Below are 19,218 nucleotides of genomic sequence, written 5' to 3'. Positions count from 1 at the left end.
TAACTCTAAACTAGAGGTGAACCTGTAATTCAAAGGGAAAAAAGAAGTCTACACCACTTTTATGTTCATTTCACAGTTCACGGTGAGAAATCATCCTTATTTTTCAAGCTCCTAGAGTGCTGAGCTGTGAAAATGGGCCTTCAGTAATTTTCTTTTAATTGGGAGCCAGCAGTACATGGCACAGGCTGGGGTATATTTTGAAATAACCTGCTGCAGCTAGCACTGTGGCAATAATTGAGTCTAAGTGTGACTGAAGTATAGTCCATCTAATGACAATAATAGGTGCCAAAGTCTGGTGTTCTTTCACAGGTGATAAAAGGATAATTTAATGCATGTTATATCTAATTCTTTTTTTTCAGTGGGTAACACAGATCAGGGTTTCAATTCCTACTTTAGTTAACTATTATAGGACTCACCAATAACTTTGAGTTTTATTGCTGTCAACTTACTTTTTCTAAGCTTCGTTCAACCTACTTTTTTTTTCAGTTTTCTATGACTTTCTTTAAGAAATTCTCAGTTATATGTGCAAATTTTTTGGAAATAGTTGTTGACATGAATGTGAATTATGCAGTTGCAGGGTATAGTTTGGAAATGTACTGCCTCAGTCAAAATTTTCCTTCTTCTCTTTGGCCCTTTTTACTGGCATCTTCCCCCAGTTATCCGATCAAAATGCTGCAGTTAAAATTGGAGGGCCCGTGCAGGAATGGAAACATCCACATCTATGCCATTTCAAATGACCCAAGTAACTGAAACAGCCTCCTGGGTCTGGCGGGTATGGACAGGACTATGTGAGTCTTATTCCTGTGTGGAGGATCTAACAGGGGGTCTGAAATCACAGAATCTTCATGATTGGAAGTGACCTTTGAGATCATCGAGTCCAGCTACAAAAAAAACCCAAAAACACAATCCAACACAAAAAACCCAAAAAACAAACAAACAAATAAACAAAACCCCCCAAACCCAACCATAAACAGACACAAACCAACAATCTTGGGCAGTAGATCATGCCCTGAAGCGCCATGTCTACATGTTTTTTAAATACCGCCAGGGATGGTGACTCCACCACCTCCCTGGGCAGGCTGTTCCAGTGCCTGACCACCCTCTCAGTAAAGTCATTCTTCCCAATATCTAATCTAAACTCCCCTGCCACAACTTCAGACCATTATGATTTTTAATGTGACACTAGACACCTGTATTTAGGCATCTGAATTGCTTCCTTGTGTATCTTTTGGGATCCTAACAAGGGATGCCTGAGGAAGTAAATCTATGGTATTGCCATTGACTCCAGCAGAACCTGTGGATTCCAGGTACTTCTCCAAGTGAAGCCATGAGGTCTACAGCCATTGAAAGACCTGTATGGCGTGTAGATGCCCCAGGTCAATCTCACAGTCCTCAGAGCCTGCCCTCAACTGTAGTTCTGCCCGTGCTGCTTTGCTTCAGACAGTAAGAAAATGCTCAGTCTGGAGTTGGGCTAAATTGGCTGAGATTTAGTGATCCCTGTGCACATAGCTCATGCCCACACCCTGTCTGTGTGCATACAGAAACTCTCCCCTCTCTCCCTTCTCCTTATATTTTTGATAGGACTATCTCATGTATGTCTTCAGATGTTCTGCTCCGGATCCTGCACAAATCATAGATTTTTTTATCCAGTGGCATTTTGGCAATGGGACAACCTCTCACTCTGCCTTCCAGCAGCTCTACAGTCTTCTCTGAGAAACCCCTGCATTCTGCACCCTGAGCCAAACACTGGTTCCTTGACAACCCCTTTCTGGTCTCTCTCTCTCTGTCTTCCCTTTGCTTGTCCCTCTGCTGCGCTCTCCAGCCACTGCCATTTGCTGTTGGATGAAGCAGATGCACAGCCTGTCTTCTTGGGAAGCACCTGGCAGTGGATCTCAGGAATATTTCCCTTCTCCTGTGGGAACAGCTGGGATAAGTGTTTGGCTAATCCCACTCTTCCTGTCGCTCTGCTTTCTCCAGTGACTCACTACTTAGCATGGACACCCCAGATATGGAATAGGCAGGACCAGCTCCCCTCAGTGCCTCACTGACTTCAAGTCTCCAACCACCACCTCCCTGCCTGCAGGGCTGCAGAGCTTTTCTGAGACAGGACTTTTTGATCCTTTCCAGCTGAAACGGTTCTTCTCTGCGGGAGCTAAGTGCTCATTGACTATGAATGAATATTCATCCTGAATAGGATGAGAGGAAGCAATCTGAACATGACTCCAGCAGCTGCAGGACTCTACTGGGAAAAGAAGGTTCCTGCTTCAATAAATGATCACAGCAAGAATGTTTTTTAGAGTATTCACAAAAAGTATGATAAAGAATGTATGTAAGATGGGTGTTACATGCTGATTCTGGCGTGCTCCCTGTGCACCTTCAGTATCTGTTTCATGTAGACTTTATGGATGTCATCTTGCTATAAGGTAGAATCACGGCATCACGGAATAGTTGAGGTAGGAAGGGACCTCTGGAGATCATCTTGTCCAGTGGTACTATGTGCCACTGGGGCCCATCTACACCAGCAGGTGCAGGGAAAGTCTTGGCCCTCCTTTGCACCATGGATGGGCTGAAAACCTGAGCTGGCAGCACACGTGGTGACACTAGTACCAGGAGAGCTGAGGAGCACAGTGTGAAACGTAAGCTACCACAAACGCACCCACTTCTGGAAGGCAGTACAGGTGTATAGACTTTGTACAAGAGATTCATTAAAAACAGAGGCTGTGAAGGGTAGAGTCTGATGATACAGGTTCTAAAACGTACTTTTGGTATATAAAGCACCTTAATGTTATGTCAGAACAGGTTAGATTAATTTTTTGCATTGCAGGCACTAGTAGGAGGAATTCTGTATTCTAGTTTGTGCTGGTGATCAGAATGCCACAATACTTCCTTTTGGCCTTGAAGTATATGAAGCCAAAAAAATTAAACTGTTGATAAAAAGAATAAAAAAAATTAATCAAGACTTTAGGCTGAAATCTATTGAACAAATTTACATCCCTGTGTGATTTGGAGATTTTTATTTATTAAAGCATACAGTATTGACTAAATTGCAAGAGAAAATATACCAAAATGAATAGCTCAGCAAGTTTTATATTTGTTTGAATCAAAAATATCCGTAAAGAATATGAGAGCAGAGAAGCCTTTTCAGAGAGGGAACATGCCACGGCAGCATGATTCATGGTAACCAAACACTACTGTTTTTGATGGTGGGTGTTAACTTAATTTTCTCAACATTCCTGAAAACCAAGCCTCTGTGGGATCCGTTCGTAATATCATTGCTATGGAGACCACTAAGATTTTATTGTCCTTGCTGAAGGAAATATACACTGCCACCTTGGCCTGAAGAGATTAAATAACTTTTGCTTTTGCACACGCTTTTCTCCAAAGCCTGGTTAACATTGTCAACTTAAAATCACCCCTGCTGGGACGTTTTGCTGGAAAGTCAAATTTGATTTACGACTGAAAATGTGTTACTATGCTGAGTATTCACAGCAGTAAAAAATGATACCCAACATGATATAAGCTACTGTAATACCAAAGCATCTTTCAATCTGTAGAGATTTTACCAGGCCAGGATCCTATGTAGTCTTCTGAGATTCTTGCTGTTAGCAACAAGAAAAGCCTGTGAGCCAGCGAAACGGCCTCTCCACACACTACGTTCCCTGTCTATAACCAAGAAAGGATTCAGCCACCTTCTTCTGTGACTGCTTGAGGTCTGCGGATGAAAAACAATTTGTAAGAAACATTTTTAAAGTGGAGCTCGTAAGCTCTGCGTGATTTTTAGTCTCCTCCAAGCTTATAGTCTCTTGCAACTTCCGTGAAAAAAAGGGAAGGTAGACACTCCTCTCCTCAAGGAATTTGCCCTGAACAGGGGAGATGAGAAGGGGGCAAGTCCCCCTCCTTCTGCAAGCCTGTGGGCCGTGCATATGTGGGTGTGCGTGTACCCCCTCATTCATGCCCTTCATTCCTAGGAGCAGACCATTTCCTTGCATTTCTCTCCTCAGAAAAACCTTGTAGTTTAACAGATGAGACAAACCACAGGCAAAAGGGAGATGAAGGTGATGGGTAAAAAGGCTGAGCTTGTCCCCTGTAAAAAGACACTTCTGAAAAGTGCTGAGGAAGCTGCTGGAAATCTAACATCTGCTTGAGGTCTTTGTTCTCTTGAGCAGGAAACAGCAGCAGACATTTTCTCTTTGTAGCTCTGCACTGCATGGGGTTTCACAGAGCTTCTCTTGTACTTCAAGTCTACAATCTGGTAGCGCAGTCAGCAATGTCATTCGTCTACATGGCTGCCCACGTGCAATTCCACAGACAGTGATTTTTGTCACTTTTCTTATTGCCTTTACTGATTGTCTGCTGCTATCATGGTATCTTGTGACGTGTCTTGGATCCTCCATAACCAGGGTGGAACAAATCATTCAGAATGGGCCACATTTAAGCTAGTAGCACTTCTGGATTATTGTTTTCCCACATTGTTGGTCTATCACAAAAAAACACTCAGAAACTTGCAATTCACTTACATGTGATTCCCAGGTAAATGGAGAAGTATTCAAATCTGAAAGGTCACTCATCCTTGAAATCAGCATAATTGATTTTATATAGTTTGCTGTCAAAAACCATTTTTGTGTTGCTGAGACGTGACCTGATACACTTGCTCTCTGAAGCCCGCCACTTTAAATAATAGTGCTCAGCAAATGGATTTGTAAAGCAGCATTTCATATACCGATACATTGATTACAAGATTGCAATATGTCATTGCAAACACAGCAAATGTCCCGATACATACCACTGAAAGTTGTCTTGCACAGAAATAAGGAAAGAAATGTCTAGGTTTTTACCTGCCTAGTATCACATATTGCGTACAACTTTGTCCACCTCTGTTAAGTAGAGGACTGATGGAGAACAAAATATAAAAGAGTGTCTGTTGGCAGAAAAAAAACAAAACCCAAAACAAAAAGGAAAAGGACCCAACCCAAAATCATCACTTCAGACATTGATTTATGTTTTATGCATAATGATTTGTGCAAAAATTACATAAATCAGCGTTTTGACTGACTAGAGATATGATTTGTGGCATAGCTCCATTGCTGATAAGAAAATGTCTCTTGCATTTTGATTTGTCATTTTTACCTGCAGTGATTTTGTGGACAAGGCAATCGAGCCAAAAAAAGATAGGCTTGTACACCTGAAAGCTTTCCTATTTTTATCTATTCTACTTGTCAGTCTAAAAAGATACCTTTCTAATAAACTTGTTTCCTGTTTGTGTTTATGAATTAAAATTTCTCTTTTCTGCCAATACTTTCTGAATGTTGTATTTGCAAAATGTTTACTTTTTTTTATAATTCTTTCCAGTTTAACATAGTAGAGAGAGTGAGAAAAATGAGATTAAGAGAAGAGATGACATTGAGAAAATACACTTTTAAAGCTCAAGAATTTTCTGAAAATAAATGCGTTTTTTCCCTCCTAGTCAGAGATGGTGAACATTACTCAAGCTGTATGGGAATGATTTAAATAACTAAAGATGAAATAACTTCATAGAACATTAGGCCAAATTCTTTACTGGTTTAAGACAGTGCTACCTCATTTACCTGAGAGCTGTTTTACCTATTTTCACAATGAAAACTAGCTTAACATATAAAAGCACTTACCCACAGAGGAACACTAATGTAAGGTAAAGTGTCCAGTTGCTGCTGGCAAACAATCAGCCCCTTGGCAGCAGTCCTTCAAGCATGGGCTGCTGTCTGGGTTAATTTTTCTAGTGGTGGAGCCCAGTTGCCATCTCGTTATGATTACGTAGCCCTTCTCCTCTCAGGACCAGCATACATTTTCTTGGAGTTTGGCACTTAGATTGTGTCAGAAGTGTAGCTGTCTCTTCTACAGTTTTCCTATCAATGGAAGCAAGTTAATGTAGCTGCTCAAGTAAACAGACATCCCTCCTCCACCTTGTGGATTAAACGACAAGGCCAAAATTTTGAACAGTGGGTCAATTTTCCGTGTGATTGGCTAAACATCGGTAAGTGTTGAATCCTTGGGAAGTTCAATCAAAATCACCTGGAAGTTTGGAGGCTTATCCCTTGAAAGAATAGTCAGAATCATGGCATTACAAGTAGGGATGTGAAAATAAATAAATATGTGGGGCAGGTTCCTTCAAATATAAAATGAATACAAGTGCAGCACATCCCCCCTCAGTCATTTCCTCCATCATCCCCAGGTAAGTTTCAGTGTCCTGTTCAATTTCCAGCCCTACCCTCTTGATTTTCCTCTGCTTCTCCACCGTGTTCCAGAGTGTTCCTGCTGCAGTAGCAATACGAGAGACTGCAATATGAGCTATCACTTCTTTTTTCTTTAAATAAATGCTAAATTTTGCTGTAACTCCTCATAGGGTGAGCACCGATCACAGTTTCTGCTTAAGAATCCAGTTGGAGCAGACACTGGAGGTACTCATTCAATAACTGATATCAGCAGTTACCCCAGGGATGAGTTTGATTCTTATTTTCCACAACATTAGTTGTCTCTAGTTGAAGAGAAGCATCTCTAATTATCCAATGCACAAAGCAATGGAAGAATATTTTTTTTTCCGTATACGCACAGCTACACATCAAAAATATATTCACATATAGTAATACACCACAGAGCGGTCATGCAAACCTTCTTCTCCATTACCTTAGGCTGTTAAATATACATAGCCAAGATACTATCAGAAAGTTTTAAATGTAACCTGTATAAACATTTTTGCTTGGTTAGTTGGATTTATTTGTGCTACTTTGAAGTCGATGAAACTTAGAAGCTTCCAAGATTAAGAAAATGCATTCATCAAATTCAGTGAAATACCGTTGATGGCCCTCTCTCTTTCCGTCTCTCTGACCCCACAGAAGAATTTCCTCTTTTTAGGAAGTTTGTTACATTTCTTTGTCATTTTTTAACACAGGACAAGTCCTTAAATTTCTGAAACTGTTAAAACGATAGCAGTATTTACTACACTTTTCTCCATTTTACTCCATCCTACTTACTTAAGTACTTTGTACTACGGATGCCTGTTCCTGTTTGGTCTGCTTAGAAAGTTTGTGAAGCACTGCTGTATTACAGAACTTTAGATGGTGTTTTTCCATCAGAGAAATATATTTTTCCTGGAAAGTTTCTTACACACATTTTAAGAGAAGACATTACAAAACGGAATTAGTGCATAAATCAGAGAAAATATTTATTTACAGACATGTAAAAATTATGTTACAACATTTTAAAGAAAACTGTAATGAACCGTCAATCTGCTCTGCGTGGGCAAACCTTGAATGTTTTAATCCTAACTTGCAGTGGCACCTCTTAAAAATACGACTGCTTACAAGATTGTAGCTATCTACATAGTTAAAGTACAATGATTTTTCAGAACTAAAAATGGATCTACAGAGAAAACTGATAAGAACCACAGCAATATGTAATACAAGAGTTTACAAAAGTAAAAATCTTTTTCTTGATCCAAACTTTAAAGCTTTTTAGTAAGTATTTTCCCTTCATGCAGCTGCACAGGTTTGAAACAAATATCTGAAATACACAGAGAGTATAGGTCTGTGTAGAGAACGAATTGGTTTAATTGAGGACTGTCCATAAAGGATTTTGACTGTTGACTATCCAAACTGATTGACAAGATCCTTTATGTTTCTTATTCTTCCATATTGCAAGGGATGAGCAATGTTAAAAAAAAGCCCAACTGACAAAACCCGTGTAAAATAAGTATGGCTAATGATGGCAAACAGCACTGAGCATACTGCATACATGAAACATAGAGAACTATCAAGCTCTGGTGAAGCTACCAGCATCCTCTGCAGTGATTTGAAGCAAACATGTCCTTAAGAAACCTTGTCAGTAATCGACTGCATGGCACAGCAAGCTTCTGGCTTGCAAATCAAGTAGTGCCTCGTGGTGTTACCAGAGGTGACTTTTTGTGTTCAAAATATATTCAGGGCTTAAACTGTGATGTGAAAGAGTGACAACATTATGACGGTGCAATAATTTTTGTGAATATATAATCTAAGGGTAATGATTGGCAAGGATTTGTAAAAATCTTAAAAGAGTGCTTTCTGTGATGATTAGTTCATTTGGGATGGAGGTGGTGAAGAGATGATAGACCTAGCTGTTTCTCATACATAGTTTATTAACACCAACATCAGAACTGATCTTCTTGGATAAAACTCTGCATCTTTTAAGTCAGCCAAGTATTTACATGATTGAAATGGGCAAAACGCCCCTTGGGCTGCTAAAATTTGGAGTGCTTTTTTTAACTGTCAGCCAAAGACTGAGATCCCCAAATGGTAATTCTTTTTGCATTTTTACAGTGAAAAATGATCATAACCTATAACTAATAGATACTAAGTGCCGAAATATTTCAGCCTTTGATTTGACCTAACATTTCACTTATATAGTAGTAATATCTTTTGCTGCATTTTTCTGGGAGAGTCAGCTTTGGTGGATTCTGAAGCTGTGATACTTTATGATCAGTCATAACTACTTATACTATTCTTTCCTTAATTAAGTAGCTAGGTGCTACTCAGCACTTAAGTAGTCCATTTAACTCCACGGACAATAGCTAAATATAAGATGCACAAACATAATTGAGGGTGCTATGTTACATAGACTCCTAGTGAAGTAAATTCCCACTTAGTAACAGATAATTAAATTTGAATGTATGGTCTTCTTCCAAATGTTTGAGGAATATCAGTCCTTCCTTGACGATGGTCCCCATGCTGCAAACCTGACTGGAGACTTTGAGCTCCCACCTCCTCATACTCCCACTGTTTGAGGTGAACCTATCATCTCAGAAACTGCTGGTTTTTATAAAAATTGAAAGTCTGATCTATTAAAGAGTCTCTCTGGTACCTTTATTTTTCTCTTGCTTTCAGCCTACAGAGAACAATTGAAAGACCAATGCAAGGGTTCTTCTTTGTGGTGTTGGATGGTACTAAATACTCCTGGCTATGGATATCAGTGGAGTCAGGGCTCTGTGCTGCAAACTGGCACACAGCTGGGTCTGAGCTCCATTTGACTATGTAAGATACTCCTTAAATTAATGTCTCTCCCCCATGAAAGGCTGTAGTTATTAAATATTTTTTTCCTCTGCAACCAACTATATAGACTATATAGTCCTATATATTCTATAGGAGTATATCTCACATAAGTATGTAGATAAATGCATATCTATACCTTATTTCATGGCACTTGCAAGTACTAAGGAGGTCTAGCTTTGGGGTGGTGAACAAGTTGGTACTTTCATTAGAGAAGACGACCATGTGCCCATATCATATATGCTTTGATACCCTTAATGTCTCAGAAACACAAGAGAAATAATGCATCCATTCTGTTTGAAAGGAAATATGATTTATTAAGAAATTCTATACTGAGATTCCCCCTACAACATCTGTAATAATTTGTTATACCATCTGCAGGCTTTTAGGAGGGCTTTAGGGGCTCGGGAATGGAAAGACTAATTCAAAAAAATAAAAAAAGTAATCAGTAGGTTAACTTAGGTTGTCAGATATTGGCAGTCTATAAGTAATTTACCTGGCTAGACAGGAGACTGACTGTCGTGTACACTTTCCACATGGTAACAACAAACTGCCTTCAGAGACTTGGAGGAGCTGCTGTAACAACTGTCTAGTGAATGGCATCACAGAGAGTGCTTATCTGAAGAAAGTGATTTACAGGAGGATCCAATTTACAGTTTATCAAGGATTGCTCTCGTATTTTGACAATTTCACTTCTTAGCAGCTATCCCTATTAATAAAAGTTTTTCCAATGATGAATATAATAAATAAAATAATGGAAAATACCATACAACGTATTTAATTGTGATCTTGTTTGAATTAAGCTGTAAAAACAAAGAAGTACAATATCACCTGACTCTAAATATGGTAAAACAGTAAAACATGCTAATCATAAAAATAGCTTTTAGAAATATACATTTGTATACAGTGTTCCCCACACCTGTTAAATATGTCCTTCATATTATTATGATACAGTACATTGGCCTTTAAGACATCAAAATTAAAAAAATAATACCAATAATTAGCCAGAGAAAAACACATTTACAATCTAAACCATAAAAATCTGACAATTGTACAGCTTAGAACATATAAGAAATGGGATTTCTAATATTTGAACAGTAACGTCCATTTTAATAAGTAAATTGAGTTTTCATACAAATTGAATCTAAGGTGTTGCTAGCCAGTAAGAAACTGCAGTTCACAATTTTCTGTAGGGAAGTCGGAGTTTCTCTTGTTGGCCTTGAAGGGGTTCACACATGACATCTCATCACTTGATCTGTAGAAACTGAGAAATGAAATGTTGGCTTTAGTATGTAGGCACAGAATTTCCTCCAGCAGAATCTCAAAAGGAAGCCAAGACAACTGGAGAAAAGAGGGAAGAGGACTAGGACTTTTTAATGAATCCGTCAAATACCGACATCTATCAGACTTTCCCACCTGAAACCTCGGAGGGCCCAAGTCACACACCTGCAGCAGTCCTAAATTAGGCTGCGTGGCCCAAAATAACCACAGTGAATCAAGTAAGAACTGTTGAGGTTGAAGTATAGTTCCCCTCAATGATGCTATGCGAACAACTGCTGGACAATTTCTATTTCAGCAGCAGAAAACAGAAGAATGTATCTTAGCTGCTTTGTAATTAAATGCTTTATTTGCATAATAGCATTCAATCTAATAAACTGCATGCCGAACTCTTTGCTTCAATCCCCTTGCACTATTTATATACCTTATTCTGGGCCATTTGCATTGTCTGTGTGCTTTCAATGATGCTTACAGTTACGAGATTGATGGATCTTTCCTCAGTGGCTTCCCTTTTCACATTGTCTATTTTATTACTGTTCTTGTGTACATGCCATAGGCTTTAACTGCAGATCCTTTGATTTCTTTCATTGTTTTACCAGCCACAGTACGAAACAGCAGAAATTCAGTGTCTGCCAACACTTTTGAGGGTCTTTCTTCCAGCAGAGGCTGAAGGCAGGTTGAATTTAAAATTCTGAGAGTCCTGCTGTGCAAACCACAAATGCTACCAGCTTCAACCAGGCATTCGGTGATGGTGCAGGGGAGCATAAGACATACCAGCTTCACCTACCCACAGAAAAACTGACAGCACTTTCCCATTTGACACTTTCCCCACTGACATCACATCTGTTTGGAAAAGTGACAGTAGAGAATGTTAACAGAAATAGATACTTTCTTTTTTTAAGTGAAATTTTCAACATAAGGGTTTGGGTTTTTTTTACTTTTGACAGGAAAAATATCTTTCAGCCAATTTCTTCCTTTTTTTTTTTCTTTTTTTTTTAGTTTTATCATTTTCTCTACCTAAAACAGAAACCAGCTTACAAAACCTGGTGCACTTCTGATCAAACCTGAAAATTTTCCAGGTATTCTTTTTAGCCAATTTCCCCCTCCTTCAGTGAGTTTTAAGTCTGCCTTTTTCTTCCCCAGGAAAAAAAAAAAAGAAAAAAAAAAGGATGATTTCTGTTAAAATTCCCATTTATTAAAAAACTGGGTTTCCAATAAAAAAGGTTTTAACAGAAACATCAGAGTCTTCGCAGGACTGGCCTCCTGCCCTGTGAAGCAGCCATCAGATTGCTCCCTCTGGGAGCACCAGATTTCTCTTCACAGGTAACCAGGGAGAAAAGGTGATGTGAGAGATCCCAGAACTTTCTTCTTTTGGTTAAAATATCCATTGAGAAAAAACTCATGTCCTCTGTTTTTAGCTCCTGATCCCTCCACAGACTAAACTACATGAAAAAATTTTAAAATTCTCCCCTAAAGTCTAGGAGGGCTGAAGGTTTTTAAGTAGCTATTCATCTTACAAGAAGTAAAAAGAAATCTCGTTGTACATCTTATTAGCTCCAGAGAGAGTTCCTCCTTTCTAGCCTTTACTTCACCTGTGCTTTGCTGTTCCATTAAGCCATTATGAAAAGCAATAATTATGCAAGTAAGACGAGAGATACGTTTTCAAGTTATTTATTGAAGCTTTTTCCCTGCCATAAACCTTTCAAGCATTTACCTGTCACCAGCACTCAAAAGCTTCATTAGGTTACTGTTATGATGCGTTACTGTGAACCATCTGGATCCCAGTCATCAGTGCTTCTTTGCTGTCATTTATGAACAAGGATAAAAATCTACCAACCCCACCAGCCCAAAATCTTGTGTTCTTCCTTCAGTACACGGGCTTGTTATTTGCCTCTTAAGGCAAATAATCTTAAAGGCTGAGAAGAAACTTTAAAATCTGAACTAGTCGTGCTTTTGTTTTCCATAGGATGACAGTAACCCAGGGCTATGATTAATCTAGTGTAATGCAATACTAATTTTATTCTATTTCTTGCTTCTGAATAGTGTGCAATTTATTAGCTGGCTTTATGGTAGTGCTGATGATATTAAAAAAACCTCATGATGACTAATGTTTTTTTTAATCTTTTCATTTCCTTCCTGTTATATATATAAAAAAACATCCTGACACAACAAGGATGAGCTGAATTACATTTAAGCCAGCAATATAGCTTTCATTTGATGTAGTTCTGACAGAAAACCACTTTAGAAAGCATGATTTGAGCATAATGCATTTTAAGAATTGAATAACCCAACTGAGCATATAGCCTTGGCAGACAGAGACAATATCAAAGAAACAGTATATACTGTCCTAATTGCCATCATAATCTCTGAAAAAAAGCTGGAGATAAGTTATGAAATATTTATTGGTTCATTTTCCACCTGAAACTTTCTGCTGGTTTTTTCCCTATCTGGGTGGCATTTTGAGGATGAGCTATTGGAAACAGTCTTCTTAGGCATAACACCATATTTCAGTCTTCCAGAAATGCTATTGCTGCTGTTATTATAGTTCCAGTAGGATCCTTCTAGTGTTTTTACCAGATTCAAATTATACTAGATTCAATTAATTTTAACTTTCCACTATTACAATGTGTATAACATTGGAAAGCCACCATTAAATATTAAACACCTCACTAAATGAAAACGCAGTTGTACTTAATGGGCCCCAAACTATAATCACTAAAAATGATGGAGTAAATCAGATAAAATTCAGTAAAAATCTAGAGAGTTTTCCATCTTGTCTTTTAGAGGTTTAATAGTTTTATCACTTTATCACTCCCCTCAAAGACTAGATAATTCCTGTCTTTACATCTGCAGATCTTTAAGAATGTCCTGCACGTAAAGAACAGTTTTTGTGGGAGAGCCTGGCCAGTGGATCACCTGCCAGATGACCATTTTCTCTAAGCTCTGTGCTTTGTGGTCATCAGGCACGTCACAGTAGGAATAGTTTGCACTCTGTATTTCTCCTAAAAGCTTTTTATGAGAAGGAAAGCTTCATATAAGAGCTTTCCTTCACCATTCCTTTTGAACAAGGTGGGCCACCCTGATCTCCCCAACCTCCCAAAGCAGCTGGAAGCTGTAATGGTAATCTGTAGCAGGGAGGATGCTGCTGGCTTTTCAAAACTCATTTGGGTGGATTTGACTTGTCTGCAGGAGGTGTGAGTTTTTGTCTCTGCTTGCTGGACCCAAACAGACCTCAGCTTCTTCCCTGCTCAGAATCACAGAATGGTAGGGATTGGTAGGGACCTTCAGAGATCATCTAGTCCAACCCCCCTGCCAAAGCAGGTTCACCACCAAATCTAGAGCAGGCTGGACAGGACTGCATCCAGGTGGGTTTTGAATATCTCCAGAGAAGGAGACTCCACAGCCTCTCTGGGCAGCCTGTTCCAGTGCTCTGCTACCCTCAAAGTAAAGAAGTTTTTCCACATATTGGAACTGCACTTCCAGCTTGTGTCTGTAGCCCCTTGTCCTGTCACAAGGTGCCACTGAGAAGAGCCTGACCCCTTGACACCAGCCCTTTAGATATTTCTAAGCATTAATAAGATCCCCTTTCAGTTGTCCCTTCTCCAGGCTAAACAGACCCAGGTCTTCCAGCCTTTCCTCAAAAAAGAAGTGCTCCATTCCCTTGATCATGGGTTCTGGTTTATTTCTTCTTCCTTACAGTTCTGAAAAAAAGGTAAACAGCAGAGATATGTTCCTTGTTCCCCATAAATATCTAGTTTCCTTCTCACTGGGTTTATGGGGAAAGTATTCTTTATCATGCTTATCTTCCAGACTTAAATGTAGAGGAATAAATCTTACTATTTGAGAGCATAAATTCAGTGTAAGCCCTTGGGAGGGAGTGTTAGGAATTTACCATGACTAAATGCCACAGAAGATGTACATGATTAACATTTTCCCTTGTAGTACATGAAAAAAATATTTGGAGAAAAGTCCCACAGAATATGGATATTAAAGAATTTACTTTATGGTTTACTCCACAATAATTATAAACAACAAGAACACCCAGATGTTTGTCTGACAAAACACATCTTTTTTTTAAGACTCAGTTGCTCTGAATGGCTTACGTGGTGACATTAATCTTCCCAGAAATCCCTTAAAAATGCAGCTAAACAGTGGATGGATAGAGGATGGTGCACATTTATACATGAGCTTGAAACGCAAAGCCTCAAAATGCCCTTCTTCTTCTCTCCTGCTTCTTTTTCCTTGTTGGACAGACCCATTGTCAGGACTGGGCTTCTGAATTTAATAGCTGTTAAGGGAGGCATCTGGAGCTAATTCTGACCATTGCCTGGTTTCAGGTAAAATCATATTTCTGCCCCTGTGAGGCTCATGTTGATTTGGAGATTTGATGCCTGACGCCGTCCCAGGTTGTTGCTGGTGTCTGACTAGGCTTTGGCAGTGGGTTTTGTGACTGCCATACATCACTTTCTGCAGAACAATTGCAAGTCCCATTGAAATGCAGCTGCCGCGCTGTCCTTTCACTCACAACTCTGCTCCTCCTGCTTGCACTACATCAGACTGCAATCAGAGCATGATTGCTTTGATTGCACCCGATGCTCACTGCTATACTGTTATCTGTACAACTGAGAATACTGAATCCAGCTCCCCAGATGCTACTACTACTATGTCCTCCAGGATGTGGTACGCTGTTTTGTGTCTAATAATTTTTTCTCATCGTGACCTGTATTTTCTGGACACCCAAGGAGGTGAAAAACTGAATCTGTTTGCAGAGCAGACTTTTTTTTAATAAAAACCCACCAAATTCTGGTTAGTGGTTATTGATCCAGATATTTCCCTAAAATGAGAAAAAATCAGGATGCATTACACAAAGTAGTAGTGCAAATTGCCATTCTGTTTATTTGCTATGTCTAACCCTAGACAATATCCTTCCTTTCTCTTAAGGTCGGTGATGATGGATACCTTAAGGAGGATGATGGATATCCTTAAGGATATCTTAAGGATGATTATGATATCTTAAGGATGGTTCACACTAAGTGCAGAACCCCATAACTTATGTTTGTAAGGTACCATGGGGGCATGTGCTTTCATTGGCTTTTACACAGTATTTATCATCATGAATAGAAATCCACAAGCTGACAGGGCTTACCAAAGAACCCTGAATTTGTGTCAGTGATCACATTGACTCCATAGCTGTGTTCATTTGAAATACACCTTGTGTTGTCCTTTGATTTAAACTACGAAACCTCTTGATTAAGTAACAAAGTTATGTGTGTGATTTAGTACAATGCTCCCTTTTAAATGTAAATGCACAGTTCAGTGGGTGTTAGCAGGGGAATGTGAATGTGTATTACGGGTTTGCTTATGTCATTTGTAACACTTGACAGGCAAAAATTATGGCACCAAAGCAAAACTTTTTATAGATAGCTAGTAATAGAATATTCGCTACATGTAACGCATAGGAGGAATTATACAGTTTGGTAAATATTAACAAAGAATAATTAAAGGAAGCAGTTGTACCTTCTTTAAACCTTTCTTCAAATGATGAAACCTAATCATTATCTTTTGTACTCTGTCAATCATACTTTAATTGCTGAAAATCGTTTTTCTGTTCAGTGAACAGTTTAATTGCTTTGAAGTGTCAGTACTTATATGAGTACATGTGAGAATGGCTGTTTTACTCACCAGTGAAAACAAACTTCTGCCTATCTCCTTTGTATTAAAATGCTCTGTTTCACTTGCTTCGGAGATAAAAATCAGTGGGAAGGATGAGAAAACCCTATCAAATACTGATTTTTTCCCTACACCAACATATCTTTTCTTTCTCAGAGTCCTGTGTAGGCAGACTTGTGGTGAATATTGTTGGGTGAAGTGGTAGAAACAGGATAGAATATTTGAAGAGTGCCGGTGAAATCATGCTGCAATATACAGGATGATCAAGTGTGAAGCTGATGGAATGACTTTGGGATTGGAGTTGCCATGGTCATTTGAGAGCTTGCAGAGAGGAGCTATGAGGACAGCAAGGAGGAGGGAACGAAGTGGATCTGTCCGCCTCACATTACATGGTGGGTTTTCTTCCCACTCTACTGCTTTTTGCAGCAATGTTTTCCTTGACAAGGTAATTTTTCAGCTGTAGAAGTCTCAGGGGCTAGTAGTGTTGCTACTGGAGACAGTGGAATGGATCTGAAGTTGGAGGCATTGAACCTTCTGCAGAGTGTGCAGTGGGCTGCAGAATCTCAGAGTTGCAGAATGTGGAAGGGGTGAGAAGGTGGGAAGGTGGTGCTTTTGAAGCGCTTCCTGGCCTGAAGGCTTTACCCAGAAAACACTCCCAAGGCTACCCCACAGTGAAGCCGTGCTCCCACCTCTCCATTTCATGGTATCTCTTGGCTGGTAGAGCCAAACCAAATGCAGTAAGGCCTCACTGAAGTTCTCCGCAGAGTTCCCTCAGCTCGTACCAGTGTGCCTTGAGAGCAACTCAACATCTTCCTGGCATGCAGTGCCAAATATAACAAAGGGGGAAATGTCCCACTTTCGTTTAACCCCAAATATGAGTAGATATTCATAGTGAATTCCCAGAGATATGACTCTCGTTGGAGTCCACCAGGTGTTTTCTGCTTCTTGGGACTGGGCCTGTTCCATGAGAATCAAGACTAGCAGGATCCATGGCAAGAATTGTCCTTTATCATTCTGGATGCTACGAAGGAGATGGTTTTAGGATGCAAAATGCTGCCAGAAAGTTGTAGAACAAAATTCCTACTGAATTAAGCTCTGCTCGATGCAAGAGTAGGAATTCCCCAGTGTGAGGGAGTGCTCCAATTAGTATTAATGCTGAAGGCAATAGTTCATGTCCCACTGATGTCAAGGGTGCAGGTTTGAACGCTTGTAAAGAAACTGCTTGTACTCTGAGGCCACCCACTATTTCTACACTTAAAATAGTGTATTTTTAAAATATACAAAAGTAGGACCTTACCAGGAGACCTACATTAAACTAATTACACAGAAAGCACCTGCTAAACTTTCCCAGTATTGCCAAATTACAGTTTAGATAGACATCAAAAAACACCCATGCAGGGAAAAAGAAATTGTACACAATGATGGTAGTAAGATCAGGAATGTCCTATCTAATCAACAGCAGATTTTTCAGTTACTTGGAGGAAGAAGTTTTACTCAACATAACAACCAGGTGGGGTGAAGTAAAAAGCATATAAATAGAGCAGGAAGAGGGAGGTGAGCTTTCTGGAGGAAGCAGCTGGAAGCATTTAGTGTGAGATTACAGAGATACAGGGAAAGCTCAGAGAAAAGAGGAAGGAGGAGAGGGATGAGACTAACAATGGTGGTCAACAGATACTGAAGTGGTGACAATAGTGTACTGAATTAAGACAGTCAATTAAACATACAGGATGTAAAGTTACCTGCAAAAGACTGTTATCTGTGAAAGACTTGGTTTGGAAATGTGATCCAGATGGAAATGACAATAAAAGCTGATCCTATTTTAAACAGGTTTTGCTTGGTGTTTTCTTGTGTAATACTTAGTTGAATGCAAAGTGCATAGTAGTGCATAACATTTTTGTTATATAAGGATTTCAAGAGACATTCCTTTAAAAACAAAAATTGTGAAGCAAAATGGTGGACTTGGGGTTACACTGTGGTCTGCAAATGGTGCAGAATCATCCAATAGCTGAGAAAGGATTAGTACGACCACAAAGAGGAAGCAGAGTAGAATTTAACCTTTAGATTCCCTGTTTATTGTGGCTGGGACACAACTTACTCTTCTGAAAGACATAAAACTGTAGTGTACTTTTAGAAATCAATAGCAACAACAATTTGGAAACTTCAGGTACACGTATCAAAATAACAGGCTGGCTAAGATGCATTTGATTAACTTCCAAATCTTCATTTTAGCAGGCTGAGCTTGTTTTATTCTTCACTGATTGCTTTTTGTGTTGAAATGGCAATTATAGTTCTATCACCTTCTAAATAACTTTCCTTTTCTGAGGCCTGTAAATGCCTATGTACAGATAAATTCAATCTGCCTTTCATGTTTTGGTATTAATCATGCAGAAAATCTTCTTAGTAACACGTTTATATTTTCTCAAAAACCTGAGACCTTTTGGAATAATTGGGTCACTAACTGCAGTGGTTCTGCAATTTGTATTGAAAAAATAAAAACAGATTTAAAATTTGTGTCTTTTTATATGGAAAAATAACAACCTTTTGGCTTTTCAGTGTTTACTCCTCTTTGCTTGCGTGAAGAACTTTCAATAGGAAAATGTTTCCTCTGAGGGTTTTTCATTCACCATTCTCGAGGCTCAAGCATACTGATAAAGCCTGTGAAATGAGTGTTTTCTAGGGGAACTAAAGCTATTTACTTTCAAAGACTGACACGCCGGGAAAATGTGTGATGCATGGCAATTGCTCAATTTCAGTTAAATCTGAGAATTTGAGGATTAAGCTGATAGGCCCAAATCCATAGACAAACACAGCCCCGATGGCTGGCCTGAGTCATTGTGGAGGATTTCAGTGTTTCAGTGAGCGTCTAGAAAACACCAGTGTCCCCTGCCTGTTTTCTAACCACTTTCCCTCCTACTACCTCTTTGGTATCTATGCTAGGTTACTAGTCTGATGCCAATTCTCCCTACACCAGGCTGAAGAATGTTGGTTGCAAATAATAAGTGAACCAAAGCCAACCCAGCAGCTTCCACAAGTCATCCAAAGTCTACTGGAGTCAACCAAAGTACAGGGAGGCAAAAGAAAAGCGGTGCCACCAGAATTAGTCAAAATTACTTTGGCAAAAATATTCAGGGGTGGAAACTGAAATCAGTTACCAGTCACAGGTTACAGCAAGAAGCTTGTGATCTTTTCTATAAGATACCATCACCCTCCCCTGAAA

The 19,218-nt window shown here is 39.3% G+C and overlaps 1 protein-coding gene across 5 annotated transcripts in view; it reads right to left on the bottom strand.

The window, feature by feature from the left end:
* Positions 1-9,344: 9,344 nt before the first annotated feature.
* Positions 9,345-19,218, bottom strand: part of RALYL (RALY RNA binding protein-like) — a 429,417-nt gene continuing 419,543 nt past the window's right edge. For all 5 annotated transcript variants that reach the window (XM_014965562.1, XM_014965563.1, XM_014965564.1 and 2 more), the window contains one exon: positions 9,345-10,317. In XM_014965562.1, the coding sequence (XP_014821048.1) occupies positions 10,300-10,317 (18 nt within the window). In that variant the 3' untranslated portion in view covers positions 9,345-10,299. The remainder of the gene's footprint in view (positions 10,318-19,218) is intronic.

Source organism: Calidris pugnax, unplaced genomic scaffold, assembly GCF_001431845.1.
Source record: "Calidris pugnax isolate Ruff unplaced genomic scaffold, ASM143184v1 scaffold41, whole genome shotgun sequence".
In the NCBI taxonomy this organism is placed as follows: Eukaryota; Metazoa; Chordata; class Aves; order Charadriiformes; family Scolopacidae; genus Calidris; species Calidris pugnax.
Note: the sequence above shows the minus strand (reverse complement) of the source record. Positions and strands in the feature narration are given on the sequence as shown.